The sequence below is a fragment of the Xyrauchen texanus genome, chromosome 22, assembly GCF_025860055.1.
Source record: "Xyrauchen texanus isolate HMW12.3.18 chromosome 22, RBS_HiC_50CHRs, whole genome shotgun sequence".
In the NCBI taxonomy this organism is placed as follows: Eukaryota; Metazoa; Chordata; class Actinopteri; order Cypriniformes; family Catostomidae; genus Xyrauchen; species Xyrauchen texanus.
Genome location: NC_068297.1, coordinates 22529038 through 22550270, shown reverse-complemented (window position 1 = coordinate 22550270; position 21233 = coordinate 22529038). Strand labels below are relative to the sequence as shown.

At 35.0% G+C, this 21233-nt stretch overlaps 1 protein-coding gene across 1 annotated transcript in view; it reads right to left on the bottom strand.

Moving 5' to 3' along the window:
* Nucleotides 1-2706: 2706 nt before the first annotated feature.
* Nucleotides 2707-21233, bottom strand: part of arhgap5 (Rho GTPase activating protein 5) — a 58911-nt gene continuing 40384 nt past the window's right edge. The window contains exons 4-7 of the mRNA XM_052153913.1: nucleotides 14216-14293; nucleotides 11062-11193; nucleotides 7120-7225; nucleotides 2707-4581 (exon numbers count right to left, since the gene is read on the bottom strand). Of these exons, the coding sequence (XP_052009873.1) occupies nucleotides 4266-4581; nucleotides 7120-7225; nucleotides 11062-11193; nucleotides 14216-14293 (632 nt within the window). The 3' untranslated portion in view covers nucleotides 2707-4265. The remainder of the gene's footprint in view (nucleotides 4582-7119; nucleotides 7226-11061; nucleotides 11194-14215; nucleotides 14294-21233) is intronic.

The following is a 21233-nucleotide window of genomic DNA, read 5'->3' as shown; positions in this document are numbered from 1 at the left end:
AAGATGTTACTGTTATTGTTATTGTCAGTTTAGTCAGCTGTGGGTCGAACATGTCTGTTTCCCTGAAAACCAGCAGCTGTGAGTGATTAACATTGCTCCCATCAGAATTGGAATGAAGTCTCTCAGTGCAGGTCATGCTTTACAAGTGCAATCTGTGGTTGGCAAGCTGTTGCACTAGTGCACCAAGCACCTGCAAGCATCAACCGTTGCCATCTACTTCTGCCATAAATATTCCACCATGTTTACAATATATAAAGTACATTTACAATTCTAGAAGCAGTGCTTTAGCGAGCATAGATTGTATCTTTAACATCCTTTGGTGTCATAAACGCCTAATTTATCTGAAGCGTCTAGCAATAAAATATTTAAAAAAAAAAAGTGCAAAATATTTTACTTTTTAATTACCAGGCCAATTTATATTTTGCATTCTCTTAAAGAGATTGTTCACCCCAAAATGAAAATTCTCTCTTCTTTTAATCAACCTCATGCCAACCCAGATTTAGTTCTTCCTTCTGCAGAACTAAAAACAAAGATTTTTCAAAGAATATTTCAGCTCTATGGGGTCATACAATGCAAGTGAATGGTGGCCAGAAATGTGAAGCTCCAAAAAGCACATAAAGGCAGCATTGAAGTAATCCATACGACTCCAGTGGTGAAATCCATGTATTCAGTAACGATACAGTAGGTGTTGGTGAGAAACAGATCATGAATCAGATCATTTCATCCATGAAAAACAAAAGATGTTGTTGACAGCTTTAGTCACCATTCACTTTCATTGCATCTCTTTCCCATTCAATGAAAGTGAATGCTGACTGAGGCTATTGAACCCGAACATTCTGCTTAAAAGAATATTCGTGTTCAATACAATTTAAGCTCAACTGACAAGCATCTGTGGCATAATATTAGTTACCACAATTACCAAAAATTAATTTTGACTCATCCCTACTGCAAAAATCTGTGTTCCAGAGAGGCACTTACAATGGAAGTGAATGGGCCCCAATTTTTTATTCAACTACTCACTTTTTCAAAAGTATATCCACAAGACATGAACAGTATGTGTTATCATGATTTTATTGCCAATTTTGTTGCCATGACGATGTAAAGTCAACAAACACTGTAATCACTGTAAAAATTTAAACAACTTTACAACTAATAATACATGACTGTAAGTGCTTTTATAAAACTATAAGCTTCACATTTCTGCTTTTAAACCCTCCATAGATTGGCCCTCATTCACTTCCTTTGTAAGTGCCTCGCTGTAACCGCAATTTTCATTTTTTGTTTTTAAAGAAAGATGGGGACGATTCGAAATACATTTTTGTGGTAATCCACATTACAGCAAAAATGCTGTCGATTGAGCTTAACTTGTACTGAACCCAGAACATTCCTTAAACATCTAAACACTTTTTGTTCCATATGATAAGGAAAGTCATATGGGCAGGGGCGTAACTAGATGGAGGGCAGGGTGGGCAGCCGCCCTAAGGCCCAGCGCGAGAGTGATGAAAATGTCCAAGGCCCCCTAAGGAGGGGGCAAGACAGTTTCTTTGCATTGGGGCCCACTAGATCCAAGTTACGCCACTGCATATGGGTTTAGAGCACATAAGGGTGAGTAAATTATGACAGAAATTTCATTTTGGGGTGAACTATCCCCTTTAACTAATTGTCATAGATCAAGAGGGCTATTAAACATAAAGACTCAAAGCCACATTTTAACAAATGAGAGTTTCACAAGAGTTCCACTTCTTGCCAAGAATAACTATTTGATTTGTTACTCCACACACAGACAAAGTGACTTTAGAGATCAAATGCAGGAGGCTAGAAAGAGAACAATCCCCCCTTTGTTAAATTCTCACATAAGAGGTCAAAAGCTTTCAGCTATGATTGGACTGTGGAGCAAGTGTTGATAGAAAGCTCAGAGGGAACAATGAATTCCTTTCAAAACAATGTCAAATAATTGTGATTTTGGTCTTTTTCCATTTGATCATCTATAAACTTACACATTATTCTCTGTGCTTGGGGCTATTAATGAGGATTTATGAACCTATTCTGCAAAACATGAACATGTAGAGATTGTGTTTAAGAATGAATATATATATATATATATATATATATATATATATATATATATATATATATATATATAAAATCAATAAAGTGCATATATGTTGTTGGTTTTGTTTGTGTAGTTGAAATCTAGTTGACATGTCTCCCAGTGTGACGTGCTAGCTTTTTGTAAAATATAATAAATTTTTTTTACCTCATTAATTGAGACTACATGGAATATTAGAACTTTAAAAAAAAAGTTTTTACACTGCAAGGCGGTTTTAAAGGTGCACTTAGTAATAAGTCATAATCTGTTTATGTTCACTGACAACTGCAATGCAAAAAAGTACAGTCAGCTATATTTCTTCTTGATTGAAAGGGTCTAATTACATTATTATGATTATAGCTTAGCAATTATACAAAAAACTTAAATATAAACATTAACAAACATTTTAAACAGAATTTATGAAAAACACGTCCATGTTATTTGTCAACTACCCATGTTGGCCTGATGGTGGCGCACTTCATTCACAGATATGCAGGGGACATTATAAATGCAGCCTGTCACTGTGGCTTGTTTATAGATACAGTTGTTGTTACTTTAAGATGATGTATTACAGCTTGTGCATAAACTGAAAAATAAGCTCAGACCAATATCATTTGTCAAAATCATTTATTTACTATAATACATAGCAGATGATGTTAAAATATTTAGTTTGTACATCATATGAGGCAGTCATATGAACATAATGTTTCTCTTTTTTTAAACTACACTAATGGGATGCTAGCAGCTGCACACTTACCCTATTGAGCCCTTTCCTCAGTTTTAGTGATTCAATTAAGATATAAATCTTGTCTTACAAAGCTTTTGCAAAAACCTTTTCATCTCCATTTCCATCCATTCACATTCAAACTCCTGCATCACTTCAACAAAACTAAACATCTCTGTGCTATTCCACACAAAGATTGCAAGCTTTCTAAAACAGCATTTGTTACAGTGGAACAAAATTCAGTACCATCTAAAAAAAAAAAAAAAGTTTATTCATAGGGAATGGGTACAAAGGGACGGGTACACCGTCAATGAATCTAACCCCAAACTTTAATACATCATACCACAAAGGAATCAGATTATAGATTTTACAAGATTATACAGAGCTCCAGTACCCCGGGATTTTTGTTTTGTCAGCTGTCAGATAACGCTGACATTTATATATATTGTTTATACAGATATTTATATTTTCCTATTTTAGGGAAACAATTAAACAAAGCCAAAATCTGATATTAAAAGTCGAACTATGGCATGACACAAACAAACAAATATAATAATTTTACCCTATTTTAATGTTCCCTCAAACAAGTGAGATAAAAAACAAGTCTTGCATACAAAACAGTTAAGCATTAATGTTTCTTCAGCTGTTAAACGTTCAGTTATTAGAGCCAAAGGACATGCAAATTCAGTTCATGAAATGATTAAACAGAACCATAGACATTTTGAAGGTGGTCTGCGAAAAAAAAAAAAAAAAAACATTAAACCAAATGTAGATAACCAGGCCATCTTCTAATGCCTAGATCTCTGAGATGTGCCAAATGGTTCCAGTGGGCTGTTTCCCTTCTGTGGTTTCCAGAGTACAATGGCCTCCTGGTTCAATGTCTGTAGGACAAAGTGCATCCTAAGCAGGTGCCCCTGATTTTAAAACGTATATTAGTTCCACCCCAGATGGTGCAAGGCCTTGGGACACCACTACCCCAACTACTGCCATCTTTAAAATAAAAATGTACAAAAAAAAAAATCTTTAGTCCATTGTAAAATAAAAATGAGAGACAAACAGACAAATGGCACACTTTGCCATTATTACAAGCCGTGCATGTGGTATTAATTTTAGTGAAAGATTTACAGCTCTTTTGTCTTCAGAAACAAACAAAAATGGCATTATAAATATATCTTCCTTATATTTGCAATGTGTGAATCTAGTTAATGTGCACATTTACTGTCAAAATAACATTGACATTTTTCTTAATATTTTTTTATTCAATCCCTTTCAGTCTGGCCAAGAAACAAAAGAGGGAGAATAACAACAAAAACAAAAAATATTTTTTTATGCAATAGTCACATTTTCCGTTGTACTAAATCTTTTGACTTTTTTGACTTTTTATTTTCAGAGGCTTGCACGCACATGCACGTGCGTGTTGCAGTCAGCCGAATGTGAAGTTGAGTTTGGGGTCTATATGAGGGGTTCTGGGGGCAGTGGGTGCTGGATCTGCTGTGGTTGGAGGGGAGGAGGGAGCTGCAGGGCCAGCAGGGACTCCAAGCCGTGGCCGTGAGGGGGAGGGGTGCCCTCGGCGCTGGAGGGCTCTGTGATTTCACCACTGTAGAAGAAGTACTGGCACTGTAGGATGAAACTCTCAATGACAGACTGATTGAGTTTAGTGGTGGAGAGCGTGTCCTTGTTCTCAAAATCAGGCCTCATAAGCGTAGGCCAGAAACAGATGGACAGATTGTCTGCGGTCATCAGCGTGGTCTTACTATGCTGACTTACCCTGGAGAAAGGAGACATAGAGTTAAATTTACAACGTATTTTTATTTAATGTTAATGCTAATCTTCATGATAAAAGATTACTGTGAGTGGAATTAATTATTAATAGCAATTAATTTATCAATTTGCATTCATAAATTTGGTAGATGCCTCTATACAAAACAAATTACAGTGCATTAAACCTATGCATTTTTTCAGTTTTTGGGTTCCCTGGAAATTAAGGGTAGACCAATAAATCGGTTTTCCGATTAATCGATGCCGATAGTTGCTTATCTGCAAAACTGCAGAATGTGTTTCCTCTGTGGCCAGTGCTGGAGAAGTCTACAGTTAGAATGGCTTGGCTTTACAGTATAACCATGGCCTCTAGAGGTAAAATAAAAAATTATCACTGACACCTTGTGGGGATTTACTGTATCTAAATCTTTCATCACTGACAGTCAGTATTCATCTACAATAATCCTCACTTCAATGCATATTTTGTTATTTTGATTAGTTAATCAAGTGATCTAAAATTAAGCTAGAGCATGCAAAGAAAAATGGATGATATAGAAAAGTGCCCCGTCAGCACATACAGTGAGGGAAAAAGTATTTGATCCACTGCTGATTTTGTATGTCTCTCAATCAGAGATTTCTGGCTCCCGGGTGTCTTTTATACAGGTAACAAGCTGAGATTAGGAGCACACTCTTAAAGGGAGTGCTCCTAATCTCACCTTGTTACCTGTATAAAAGACACCTGTTCACAGAAGCAATCAATCAATCAGATTCCAAACTCTCCAACATGGCCAAGACCAAAGAGCTGTCCAAGGATGTCAGGGACAAGATTGTAGATCTACACAAGGCTACAAGACCATCGCCAAGCAGCTTGGTGAGAAGGTGACAACAGTTGGTGCACAGAAACACAAATTAACTGTCAATCTGCCTCGATCTGGGGCTCCATGCAAGATCTCATCACGTGGAGTTGCAATGATCATGAGAACGGTGAGGAATCAGCCCAGAACTACACAGGAGGATCTTGACAATGATCTCAAGGCAGCTGGGACCATAGTCACCAAGAAAACAATTGGTAACACACTACGCCTTGAAGGACTGAAATCATGCAGCGCCCGAAGGTCCCCCTGCTCAAGAAAGCACATGTACAGGCCCATCTGAAGTTTGCCAATGAACATCTGAATGATTCAGAGGAGAACTGGGTGAAAGTGTTGTGGTCAGATATGACCAAAATCGAGCTCTTTGGCAACAACTCAACTCGCCGTGTTTGGAGGAGGAGGAATGCTGCCAATGACCCCAAGAACACCAACCCCACCGTCATAATGTTTCCACCGTCATGGAGGTGGAAACATTATGCTTTGGGGGTGTTTTTCTGCTAAGGAGACAGTACAACTTCACCGCATAAAAGGGACGATGGACGGGGCCATGTACTGTCAAATCTTGGGTGAGAACCTCCTTCCCTCAGCCAGGGCATTGAAATTGGGTTGTGGATGGGTATTCCAGCATGACAATGACCCAAAACACACGGCCAAGGCAACAAAGGAGTGGCTCAAGAAGAAGCACATTAAGGTTCCGGAGTGGCCTTGCCAGTCTCCAGACCTTAATCCCATAGAAAATCTGTGGAGGGAGCTGAAGGTTTGAGTTGCAAAACATCAGCCTCGAAACCTTAATAACTTGGAGAAGATCTGCAAAGAGGAGTGGGACAAAATCCCTCCTGAGATGTGTGCAAACTTGGTGGCCAACTACAAGAAACGTCTGACCTCTGTGATTCCCAACAAGGGTTTTGCCACCAAGTTCTAAGTCATGTTTTGCAGAGGGGTCGAAAACTTATTTCCCTCATTAAAATGCAATTCAATTTATAACATTTTTGTTCAAATTAACCTACCATTAAAATTATAGAATGATCATTTGTTTGTCAGTGGGCAAACATACAATATCAGCAGGGGATCAAATACATTTTCCTCACTGTACAATGTATCTTCATTTCATATTTTGTGATTATTAATAAACCTTATTCCTTGTAAAAAACTCATCTTCTGAATAAAGGCTATAAAAATTAAATATAGAAAAACGTATAAAAAACGTAATATAGAGCATAGACCTTATTCACGCTAGCGCCATATCATTTTTCAACAGGAACGACAACGAGGCTGAGAGGAAAAGACTTACAGTGTCTTCAATGTGCTGCACTGCACTTTAAAGTGTTTTTGGATCGTTCTGTGTTTAGTACTCCACTAAAATTCTGCTCTAAAAGTCTTTTTTGTGCTTAGATTAAATCCAAGTATAATTGGGAGAAACAGTGTGCCATTTTTTCGAGCTTTCTTGTACTTGTACTTTTTCCTTTTTATTATCATGCAGTAATACACTGACATAGTACTCCTAAAAGTATTTTTTTTTTTAAACTTTAAGCATATATGCATGTTTAAAATCTACAGTCTTTCTCTTCCGGGAAAATGGATAAAACATTGTAATGACTGATCTTCCACCGATGGATGTATAGATTTCCATCCAATTAAATGATAATAAATAAAGCCACAAAAAGTCAGAGCTTTACCTGTTTAGGTGAGTGATGACATATTTGAAAACTTCATAATTTACAGGAGGAAATTTTCTCACGATTTCTTTCAGCACCTGCAGCCTCTCGTAGTGATCTACAATTTCTGGAGAAAGGGAGAGAAGTGAGGAAAGATTCAGACTTTGAGAATTTCAGACTTATTACAGACTTTGTGGTGATAATTATTTCATGTTCCACAAGGACTGAACATATCAAACTATGGAGCACGTAATTAACACATTTGTGTTTTAAACTTTTACAGCAAAAACACAAAGATAAAAGAACAGGCAAGCATCAAAACTAGCACTTGCAACAATTGCACTTTTTGTACACAAATTATGCACTCTTAACCACAACAAACACAGATTTTAGTGAAATATCAGAATTTTCAGAGAGAACATCATCCCTGAATTTACAGTCATTTATCTACAGCAGAGTGGATCATAAATAATGAGGAATACAGCACAGGGGGTCTTGGATTATATTTAGCACTGGGAAGCAACAAACGTAAATGCAGATACATTTAAATTACTTCACCAGATTCCTTGGGCTGGGATTAGACAGTGTGGTGATGGGATTAATATTGAACGCAGTAAAAAGTAGTAAAAAATAAAAAAAAAAACGAAATTGGGTCTGCAAAGAGAGAAAAAAATGGAGACTGGTAGGCTGTTGAGGCATTGAGGTAACACAAGCAGGTCTCTCCTTGTCTTCATATTTGTAGCAGACACACTTCCTATCTTTATTGAAGACATAACCATGTGCTGATATATCTGATGTAAACTGAATCAATGAACTTGGCTTATTTTGCCTTGAATATTAGCAAAAATAAAAGGTTGGGTGTTAACCATCACAGGTGGAGAAGAACTGTGCCTACAGTAATCTACAGCTGGGGTACAATCAACCATTGTAAAATATATACATTATATATCGATATATATATCTATACATTTACTGTATATACATATATATATATATATATATATATATATATATATATATATATATATATATACTGGCGACCAAAAGTTTGGAATAATGTACAGATTTTTCTGTTTCGGAGGGAAAGTGGAAAAAGGAAAAAGTGGCATTCAACTGATCACAAAGTATAGCCAGGACATTACTGATGTAAAAAACAGCACCAAAATCTCATTTTTGAATCAAATCTAGACAGGCCCCACTTCCAGCAGCCATCAGTCCAACACCTTATCCTTGAGTAATCAAGCTAAATTGCCCATTTGGTACTAGAAAATCACTTGCCATTGTATCAAACACAGTTGAAAGTTATTTGGTTAATTAAATGAAGCTTAACATTGTCTTTTAGGGGTGGGGGAAAAAAAAATTTCACCGGTGCGTCGCGATTCATACTCAAACGATTCTGAATTGATTCTCAAAAGAATCAATTCTGAGATCAATTTAAATCACGGTAGAGCAGTGGCGCGAGTTAAGTGCATACACTAAAATCAAGTGCACAAACACGACTGTTTGCAGACCAGCTGTATCAAATACATGACCATTTGTGCCTGAATGAAACTACGATCCTGAAATTCTTTCACAAACACACGCATATAGCAACGGGAGAGTTTATTTGTGATAACAAGTCAACATAGAGTACAACATGAAAGATGAGCTCGCACCCATAATTGCACTGATTTGCAGACAACGGGGAAAGCAGAAAACAATTTATGATGAGGCAGCAGTTTGGGAGATGTTTGAACATGAGAGCTTAATGTGATCTCATGTTACATTAAATTAGATCAAATGACCATTCGACAACAAAACATTTTGTTGAAAATTTTATTTTGTCGACGTTGTCGATAACGTCAGCTAATCGTTTTAGCCCTAATATATATATATATATATATATATATATATATATATATATATATATATATATATATATATATATTAGGGATGTCAATATATAGCATTTTTTAAATCTAATTAATTGCATGAAATGGCAATTCCTTAATTGAATTAATAGAATGTAATCGCATATATAAATATTTGCTGAGAAAGCCCCTCAAATAACAATAATTCTATATATAATGATCAAATAATTATTAAAAGTTATATAAAAATTATAAATATAATATAATTTGCAAAAATATTTCGGATAATTAAAATAATAATAATAATACGTTTATTTTATATAGTGCCTTTCTTGAACCCAAGGTCCTTTTATATGAGAGCAAATACATGAAATACAGCAAATGGACAAATAACATACATTAAACAAAAACAAATTAAATATTCCTAACAAGCAGCAAAGCGATAACACTGAATGAAGAGATGAGTTTTTAGATGTAACTTAAAGGAGGAGAAGGTGGCGAGTTCCCGAAGGGGTTGTGGAAAAACATTCCTAAGCTGAGAAGCCATGTAACTTTCAATTCATGTCAAATATAGCCATTTAAAAACTAGTGGCTTTTCATTGGCAGATGCTAATGCAGATATATAAAGCAGGGTTTTTCCAACCTTTTTTGACATAAGTACCCCCACGTCACCAACAGTAAGGCTCAAGTACCCCTTCATTGGTAAAAAAAAACAAAAATGTGTACCACAGAATATCATGTAATGTTATAATTAATATTGATAAATATTGCATTTTGACTTAAACAAATACATTGAAACAAAAGAATTTAGAATTTATTCTCTCTCTACCGGTATATATAATTTTCTTTTAGTGGACATAATATACTTTTCAAAGACTTAAAGTTGAGTCCTCAAGTTGTGTCAACTCTGTTACCACCATAACACCCCCTTATTAATGAAGAAACTCACAGATAAAAAAACTCACAGATACAAGTAAATGTCTCTTTTTTTATCACTTTATCTTATATTTTATCAGGTGTTTTCAGAAGGGGACGATGTTAAATTGTTATCCCGGTTGCTATGATTTTGTACAGAAAAAAGTGGACATTAGATCTGAAGAAATATCAGCACTAAATTCTCTTTCTAATAAACACCTAATAATCTCATAACCTTGAGCTTAAATCTAGTGATGGCTACATCAACTGTAATGTCAAAATGTCAACTCTGTTACTGTTTTAAAGAAATAGCTATATTCCAACATATTTTAGAAAATGTCATTTAGCTTTAGATGGCACAGCAAAATTTCTTAGCACAATGAAGACTAACCTTTCTAACCTTTCAGAAATGCACATAAACTATCAACTTTTTGAAATGGAAAAGGTACTGATTGGAATGACCCATAATGAAAAGACGAAGTTGATGGTTATGACGTTTGTTCATCAACAGCAACTAACAAAACTAGGCAATTTGAGCAGGAACAAACCCGTTTTTGAGTGATTTCTTTCTGTTGCAGCAATTGGCATTAACCAGAAGGCAAAGAACCTCAATCACATATGGACAATGTGATAACTTATCAACAAATTATCAAATGTATTGTGTTAAACATGCTAAATATAAATGTGTATGCTTTTCATTTTACATCAAATCATTACTGTGAACCGTATATATCAAAATGAACTATTCAGATAATTAAATATGTTTAACTGCATTCATAATTTTTCCATTGAAATAGGATGTCTCAGTTCCTTTTGTAATTATTTATAAATTAACTCCAGATGGATATTTAACATAAGTATTATATGGTATTTGCATTCTTTATATGGTGGAATTAATTTACCATTGGAAGTCGACATGAATAACAAGCGCAAGCTTGTTCAAAGTTGAACACATACATAAAATGAGAAGTACACAAAATTGCTTAAATTAAATGAACACTTTTCACAATATGTACTTTCCATTGGCAAAGCCATCGGTTTTTGTAAATTTGGCAGTTATCGGCCAATGCTGATAATCTTCAAAATGCCAAATATTGGCAGTTATAATCAAAGTGTTTAATGAAACAGTTTGTAGCTTAAAAAAGATAGAAACCTCTAACAAAAAGTGACTGAGACAAAGTAATTAGTCAATACTTACTGGCTGCTTCCACTAGCTCTGGGTGGAGAGAGTATGGTATGAGGGGGTCAGGGAGGTCAGCAAAGAAAGCTTTCAGGGCCCCAGCCACTGCGTTCACAGCTACATCCATCACAATCAGATCAACACTATGGTCTGAGAGAGGAATAAAAATAGTGTGAGCTTATAGTTATGAACTGCCTTTTTCAGAGTTGGTAAAGCACATAAAACAGCTTTACCTGGATATAGCGGGGGAAAAAAAAGAAAAGTGGAGAGCAAAGAGAACAAAAACAGTGGAGAAAAAAACAATGAAAGTGAGGAAAATACAGAAGAGAGAGGAAGGCTGTAAGAGTGGGGTTTCAAGTGAAATGACAGCTGTCAGACTAGATAAAAAAAAAAAAGACCTGAAAAAGCACTGAATGAACATGAGAAAGGGGGTAAAGCACCTAATTCACAGAATCGGGAGGCTGCAGAAGAAAAAATGAGAGAAAGACTAATGGCTCCAGGCCAGTGGACAGACTGTTGCGTATAGTGGCTCTTTTGGGCAAACGATGGCTCACTGAGTGAATAATCTGATCACTCGGCCACTCATGTGCACAGCTCACCCGCTAGAGATCACTAGTATTTGAGTGGATTTCATTTTGGCCACATAAGAAAAACATTGGTAACACTTTACATTAAGGTTCTATACATTAACAGTAGTTAATGCATTCGATTTAATTTAATAAGAAATAACTACATTTATTTACAGCATCTATTAATATGTTAATGTTAAAAATAAGTCTGCAAATTAGTATTTGAGGACTTGGCAATGACTTTTAAGATATTGACATTGACAGCAACAAACTGCACCTAAAACTATTTTAACAAAACATAATTCCTTTATTGTTTTTATGAACTCATATTAAAGAGATTACATGGACTCTTTGTACTTAAAAAAATTATTTGTCACTAAGCAGGACATTTTAAAATGAACTAGTGAAGGCACAAAGTTCATAAAAAATGGTAAAAACTTAAAAGATATGGTGACCACCAATGATCATCTGATAATTCTGAACACGATGCATACAAAAAATGAATAAAATAAACACAGGTGTATTTGTACACAGTTAGTTCATGTAAACTATTGTGTTAATTTAACATATACAATCATATCATAAAGTGTTACCCATAAATATATTGCCTGTAACCACCTCAGTATATTTAAAGTGCAGAGGCTGTTTAATTTAAAGTTTTTAAAATGAGACATTAATGGATCACTCTATTATAAACTGGCAACAAGGAGATCTTTTGAGGCTAAACTTTGCTGCATAGCGTCTAGTGCCAATCACTGCTTGATGTAATCCTGCTGGCACCATGTCATTTTAAATGTCAAGTTTGTTTATATAGAAATGGGCCATTTAAAGTGTGGCAGATCATAATCACGTCATTCAGTGACTTTTTCTTATTTGGCAGCTGCAGTTATTCATGCTGCTGAATGGAGCGTTCACCCTTTCAGTAAGTCTTGATAAAAGTAAAACTTCAAAAAGTAGGGCAGGTTAATATTTTACTGAGTTTGTAGTTTAGTGAGTACATGGTACATACAGTTCTTCCACAATAAAATTAGCTCTTCCTTGCACAAGACAAAAAATAATCAAAACAAAGTAAAATAAATCTTATTTTTTTAAACATGAGCCATTTGCTAACTAGCAAATGACCAGATGTTGTTTTGAAGTTGAGAGATTACTTTGTTTAGGTTATATAAATATTTTACTGCTTTGTGAATAATACACTGTGTCATAATCAGGCACACACCATGCTTGGTAGCCCCATCCAATGTTTAATTTCATTGGTCCACAACAGAGCTGTTGAGCCATGATGTCACTTTGTAGGCAAACCCTGAAGGCTAATTCGCCATGGGTTTCCAAAGGAATTTCCTATGGGTGTTTATAAAGGAATTTTGGATTTACAAGTAGAATAAGGTCTGTAGTAAATTTACCTGAAGATACATAGACATTTTCTTCATAAATTACACACATTCATACCACAAATGCAAATTTTTGTTTTGTTTATTTTGTTTATACAAGTATTTTGCTTCAATGCAGGTTAAAAATTCACATTTGGGGTATGATTGAATATAATATGTTTTAGAACAAAATGTCCAAATGTATGAAACAGGAAAATTCTGAGAGAACTAATGGCTCAAACATGCCAATTCTCTTTTGGATTTCTGGACTAAACCTAAACATTTCTATTGGTCCAAATATGTTTCTTTACTTCATTTATAAGTGTTGTTTTATAATACATTTTGCTTTTCAGTATAAATTTCTCCAACTTGTTATCATAAACACAATATATGGCACATTTCCAGAAACATACATTGATCTTAAATGATTTTAAATTGTACTGGAATGTATTTAATTTATGTATGTTACTATATTTCATTGTATGTAATTCATTCAATTTCATTTTATGGACCATGGTGGAAGAACACTTAATTTCCCAGAATGCTCTAATTTAATCAATACACAGTCAATAATTTCACATTTTGATGATCTGAAAACAATGTGGTAAACATTATGTTGTGCTCTACCTGAAAAGTTGACTTTGCAGTTGGAGGGGAATAGGCATAATAAGACAGAATTAATAATGCAAATATTTTTGTTTTGTTTTGTTTGTTTTGTAACTATTGTACATTTCTTTGAATTACAATTCAGTAAATTGCTCTTCCTGTCCTTCTAATTAAAATTTTAATTAAATATTCTGTGGGGTGTAGCCAATTTAATTCCACCTCCAACTCCACTTCAACTTCAGCCTGACCCTGATGAAAGTACTGTAATACAATTTAGTACAATATCACCACCTGAAATTATTTGAATGGATGTACCAACAAACCACTGGATCACATAAAATTACCTGAGACTGTTTAGCTTTCTGGTAAATACTGCAGCGCAGAGTGTCTCTCGGGACAGCCTTAACAAATTGAACCATAATTATTCTAAATGGTGACCAGATATCCACCCGTTGTGAGAGCCTGGCAAAATCTAATTTACAAATTAACCATTCAAATTGGAGTTTATTAGGGCCTCCTTCTATCCAATTTATGGAATATGTTCCTACATGTGTCCTAGCAACATGTTATCAGAAGCTTGCAAAGGAAGCCTAATGTCCCACAGAGCCAAGTTAAAGGAGCACATACCCTGGTCGAATTGTTTCTGAATGTTGTCTTGATCAGTCTTGTTTCCACTCACTCGATAAAGGCCCTCTGTGGTGAGACCTGCAAATTTAAAGTGGCACTTCATTAAAATCAATCCTGCAAAGGTTATGTGACAAAATCTCAGTGCAACAAAGCAGTTAGTGGCAGAGTGCTCTTGAAGGAACCACATAGAGGAAAGCAAAAAACAGCAGCACCGTAGTCAATTCACAGTTTATTATTAAACATAAAAGTGAAGAAACATTAGCAATAAATAAGGAAGAAAACATACATTAAGGTCACCAAATCTGAATTTTTGGCAGCAAAACAAGATTTTGAAATGAAACAATGCATCTCTATAAACTCGTACTGTTCGAAATCAAGTCGATTTTTCAATTGTTTGGATGCTGAACAATTAATTCAGGTATGCAAACTTTTATCCAAAAACAAAAATTGGTGACTATTCTTCCGGCATCCTTCCACCTCTCCATCTTATATTTCTAACATTTATCTCAGTCCCGTACTCAAGCCCCTCCATTATGGACAGCATGCAAAATCTCTTTACCTTAATTCGATCCAGGACTACTTGAACTAGGGGCGGGAAAATATAGATATTCCGATGCAACGCGATCTTCATGTTATATCAATTCTTAAATCCCAAGATCAATCTTTTACTCTATGCGACAACCCTCTACAAAGTGAGTTAATCACTTGTATATGCGACCAAATTTCACGCTATTTAAAAAAAAAAAAATCTGTGATTAGGCACTGGCTGGTAAACTTTCAGATTTCACTCACCAGTGTTTGAGTAGTAGCTTATAGTGGCGAAGAAGTTCAGTAGCGAGATCCTTTAACTGCGTGCTGAGAGTAAAAGTTTGGTTTGACTCATTCTGTGTCCAAAGACGAGATCCACACAATCCATATGTCACTGAATAATGTCTCTTTTAATACCCTTTATGTTCTGTACTGTCAGTTGATGATTAAAAACAACAAAAAAGAAACATTTAATTCTAATCACACATAGCACGGATGCGCTTAAGAAACGCATCCTCAATCATTAAAATGCACTCACTGGCTGATGCCGGTAGTCTTAAAGAGACAATACCGATTTAGCACATGTTCAATATATCAATGTAAATAATTCTAGAGTACAAATTATGCATTTAAACTAGGGCTGCATGATATGTAAAAAAAAAAAAAATGCAATATAAGATAAGTTGTTAGAAAATGTGATATGTGATACCCTCACCACCCAGGTTGATTGGAAGATCGCAAACATTATTGTCTTTTGTTCCAAATTGCATATAGACTGCATATAATATGTACAGTTTGACCATTATCTATGTAGCAGATTTTACAATTAATCTTTAATTATTTGTAATTTTTTGTTGCTGTAAAAAGCATGTGAATATAAAGTTAATTTCACCATATTGTGGAATATCCTAAAATAATATGTGTTGTAAATGATTTTATTTTTACACTCTTAATTCATATTCGTACTAATTTCAAAATTAGTTCATTCAAGTTGGGAACTTTTATTTTGAAAAAAGTTGTCTAGAAGTGTTTGCTATAGACATTTACTTTCTGCTTTGGTTTAATGTGATTGTTGTCAGTCTGAAATTGAGATTGAGAGGAATGATTTCACAAGATAGTCCATTAATTTAAATCTTTGAAATCCCCATCCTTTGATATATCCACACAGAACACAGCAGCCAATAAACAAGAAACGTTTGGGTTTGTTTAACAGCATATGGTCTCATTGTTACCTGCACACACAAACACTCTGAGTCGAAGCAAAGGACAGTGCCAGTTATAGCTAAATACTGTATGCTCAAATTGTGACACTCCACTGTATTAAAATCATTGCAAGCACTTTCCATATGCATATTGTGATATGTACACTTTATCGTGCAGCCCTAATGTAAACAGTAAACATGTTACTAAACTATATATGCACATGCAAAATATTATATGCAATTTCAAGACATTTATTAATGGAATACACTGAATTAAAAAAAAATTCAAAAGCTGAAATGATGATAGATATGATGAAAACTAAGAAACTTTTTAGAATTGTACCTATAAGGGTTAGGAAATCACCTAATAACTAATAGTATTGGCTGAGAGAGAATTTATTTCATATGTGAGCAAAATGGGCACTGAATCCCATATACTAGGGCTGCCCTCTAATAGTCGACCAAATGTTAGTTGATGAGAAGCATCTTGGCCGACCAAGTTTTGACTGGTCGGTTGGTCGCAGAAAAAAAAACTTCACAGGAAACCGACGAACACTGATATTACTGCTGGTTGGAAGCTAGATGATACTATGGGGTAATTTTCGTTATGCAGGGTTAGGGTTTACCCTACACAATAAAGCAAGACACCTTGATTTCAAACTTTGAACTTTATTTAATATTTATTTTAACAAAAAATTCAGAGGAAACTGGAAAAAAATTAAGTCCAATTAAAATGTGTGATGTTCAACTTTTGAAAGATGCCTTTACAACAGTTGTGAAGGGCAACATCTCTCTGGCAAAGAACCTACTTCATCTGTGAACTCTCTACCGGTCGGATATTTAGCTGGAAAATACATCGTGTGTGTGAATAATTTTCACGATATATATATATATATATCGCAATATCCAATTGCATCGGCAACACCCGGTCTGAGTGCTCAGTGAATATTCTTGCTTTAGTGATACTGCATTGAAAATGTAATTAATTAATTTAAAAAACAAAAAACTTACATCAAATACATTTCTAAATTCAAATTGCACTCCAAACAAAACGAAGAAGCAATTAAAATAATGAAGTGATCAAAAAATATTATATATATAGGCTGCAGAGTTGTGGTCATAATGAACTGTTCAGTGGAAATAAAGCAGACTGAACTCAAAGCACCTCCTGAGCTGAGATGTGTGAGGTAATTTGCAGAAAGCATTTTCCCAAAAAGTTAAATGGTGAGTGTAAAAATGTTTTAGATTTTTATTTCTCATCCATAAAAACACTATCATTACACAGGTATTCATATTTCACTAAAGACCAAGTATAACTATGAACAGACATTCCACAGTATTTCATTCCTTTTACAACTATTGTTCAAATATTTAAAGTCATGCACTCAAGCCAGTAAACTAGGCCACTCCAGATGGATGAGTGGACATACAAGCAACTGAATGTGAAAAAGATTCAAATGAAAAAGTAGGCCAGAAATGCAGATAATGCTACAGAACTCAAACGACACTTCCCTGTTCCCTGACCGAAAACTCAGCTCACATCTCTTATTTTCATTTTGTCTAATCTACTGAAGCCCGTTTATCAAGCTAAAGATAGCTCTGTGAAGTCGTGACCGTGTGCAGCTCCGCGGCGCTCCGGAGTGCCGAAGCAAAACACAGGGTGCCCGCAGTCACTATTTAAGCTTGTGGGCTGCTAACGGCTGTGAGTGAAAACCGCTGGCATTCTTCAGATGTTCCCACATGTCAGAGCTAGTTCCTCCTACAAAGTAGTGCGAGGCTACAGTGAGGCGCCTGTTTAGCTCACTGGTGTGTTCACAGAAAAGGGCAGGTGTGCAGTGACGAATGTGGGCTTTTATGAAAAAAGGAGACTTTTGAAGAACAATTGAAGAAACATTGACATTGAAAGGTTTTTCAAGCACAGGATATTTTTCGGTGGCCATCTAAGGGCCATCACAGTGTGCACAAACAAATTCAATGACATTCATCTCACATTCTAAATAGATTTCTCATCTTACATGCACATTTATGTAGGGCCCTATGAAATCCATTTATTTTTTCCAAATTCCATTTTATTTTCTCCTGTTTTACATTTTAATTTCTGGGTTTTAAAGTTTAATTACATTTTATCATACAGTTTATTCAAATGAACTCTGTATAAATGTTATAATTAAATGAGAACAGAACAATTACTTTTCAATATAACATAAAATCATTTTTATTAAATGAAGTGCTTCTATACTGATCCTCACAGCACATTCCAAAACACAACATTGCAGGGGTTGTTGTTGTTTTTTTTGGTCAGATACAGTGCTGCAGAGTAGAGCATCACAGTTTTAATAATAGCAGTTATGAAACTCTTGCTTTTGAGATATTGCTTAAATATAATGTCATTATTATTGCTATATTATTATTCACATTATTACTATTAATACAAAAACATTGAATATTATATTTTACTATACAGAAGTAATACATTTCTGTCCCATTTCTTTTCAATTTCTCACGCCTAGTTAAATGGATCTTTTATGACGAATTCACTTCACTCCTCCAGAAAAGCTGTTCACTATATGGGCTAGTATGCTCATTAAACCACTAAAGGCTATGATTTAATTATATAAATATACTGTATAGTCTGGATGAGCTCCTTGCTTCACAGTGAATAAAATGATCTTCTCTTTGTCTTTTCTCAGATGCTTTGTCTCAATTCTTGAATGAGAAGTACTTTTTTTCTTCTTCAAAACAATAAGTTCAAATCTTTTGAACAATAATTTCAAATCACTAACAGTTTAGAGAATGATAAGACTTTAAAAAAGTGAGCCAAAGCGATTGAGAAAAACGTTAATGATGAGGTTAGTGTGTCAGCAGTGGTTTCTCGCATTTCACTTACTGTTAAAGCACACAGCTGACCCAGACCGTATAGGCTATTTGTTTAATTAAATTACAGCCTTCTGTGGTTTAACCATCACAAAATGACATATCACCATTTTTTATTTGTTTAATTGTGCATTTTAGGGGTCAACCTATTATTGGCCTGGCCGATAATTGGATCCGATATTAATATTTTTTCTAATTATCGCAATCGTTATTGTGTCTGATCTGATTGCCAATTAAATAAACGAATTTTAAAACGTGTTCCATTGGCTCTAATGCCACCGCCTCTCTCTGAAAGATCTCTGCTTGTAGTCTGGCTCAATGTCATGCTGCAGTATTATCAGAATGGTTATATGTCACGAGTAAATGGCCAATCAAAACTGTACTGGGGGAGAGGTGGGATACAGGAAAGCAGCGAGAGAAAGGTATATCACTGAGAGGACAAGCTGTTTTCAAAGGTAAGAATGCAGATACTGAAGTTGCAATAAACATCACAATACTCTATGTCAGCAGTTGCCAATTAGCGGACCGGGTTCCAGGTCTGGACAGGTTTCATCGGAAGTGCGAGACATTATGACAACGGTTGCCCCCTTACATCTTTTCTACACAAAAGATTAGCTGCGCGACAAACAACAGAGCTGTGTACATTGCAAGCACTCCGGGGAGTAGATAGCAGTGTTGTAGTACTCGAGTACAGGACTCGGACTCAAGTAATACTCAAGTCGCGATATTGATGACTCATCTAAGACTTGAACACTAATGACTCGGACTTGGACCCGTGCATTAGGTGCATTCTGAGAGGACTCTTTACAACCGTTAACTTTTGCGTTCTGCCCTTTTATGGTTGAGAACACATGCATGTCATGCCATGTACCGGTTGTGCGACAGCGAATCTCTGCGCTTGCATGCGGATTTCCTTTGCTTTCACTCAAAACTGGACACGCACTCTCAAATCTCCCTGCTCTCATTCAGAGAGTGTGTGTGTCACTCAAAACATGTAATCTGTACTCACAAATCTATTATAATGCAAAATAACTGCCTCTGTTTATTCATACAAATATTCTGCCTCTGTTTGACATGGTATAGTGAGGGAGAATGCAGAGTTTGAGGAATCAACTCGCCATTTGGTTGGTGGTGCATAATAAATGGTTAAATTCATACTATACTGTAAGAATGATATTCTGTGCTCACTGACAATGTAAGATATTTGAGCAAATAAAATGACAGAAACCGTTAACAAGAATACATTGCAACTCAAGTCCTCTCAAAACTTTCACCTCAGTAGAAAACTTACCTGCACAAGTTTGTCTAGAACTTTTTTTTTCTTGGTAGATTTTTCGGAATCTACCATATATGGCGGCACATTAGGTGGCATTAGAAAATAAGCGGAACAAAATCGTAAATCGTTATTATGAGTTATAATTATAACGAGACCATAAGATCATATTGGCTTGTGTTCATACTTTTTTGACAGGTGCAGTTTTACATGCAAGTTTATCACAAATGTAGGCAAAAACAGTTATGAAATTCCATTGTTAAAAGGAAAAACATTCATCCATGAAAAATCATGTGAATTGCTCCAACACCTAAATTATGAATTTTGTTAATATAACACAAGAGGACAATACCTGAGAATAAATAAACTTCAAATAAATAGCAAGAAGGCACTTTTGTTTACAGTGGAAAGTTATTTTTCCTGACATCTCATTTTTTATTTCCTTGATTATTGTATAGGCCAGTATACAACATTGTGATTAGACAGACAGACAGGTAGACAGACAGACATATAGATAGATTGTTGATAGTTGATTTAAAACCAAATGTATTTATTTGTTAAGTTTCAAATGTGATGACATTTTGTATAAGAGGAAGTAGCTTTCATTTATTACGTTTTTAATTCACTGACTGCATTGTTCAAAAATAGGCATGACAATATAGTACATTTAATATATTATTATTTTTTTATTTTTTTTAAATCAGTAGTTTTTAGTTTCAGATGCCAATGTAGAAATGTAGTATTGAAAGTCAGCCATGATTACTTTAATCCATTAGTGAAAGTGTCAAATAACAGGATGGTTACTGAGATTAAGCAAGTAGTATTCGGCCGGTCACGTGATTGTAACATGACCCCATGTCTTTATAAGGTTACTGATTTGACTGGAGTCTTCATTTTTATGTAAGTGGTCATGATATCCTACAAATATTGCAAAATTACAAATGTCTTCAGACATTTTTTTACTGAGGAAAGAATTACTGAGTATATATCGTTATTGTGATATAACATTCTGGTCATATCGCCCACCCTTACACATCTTGATATGTCTATTTTTAGCCAAGGATACAAATGTTGATCATCAACAGCCAATGTAACCAAAAGCAAAAACTAAAAGACAGTTAAAATTTTGTAAAATAAAGAA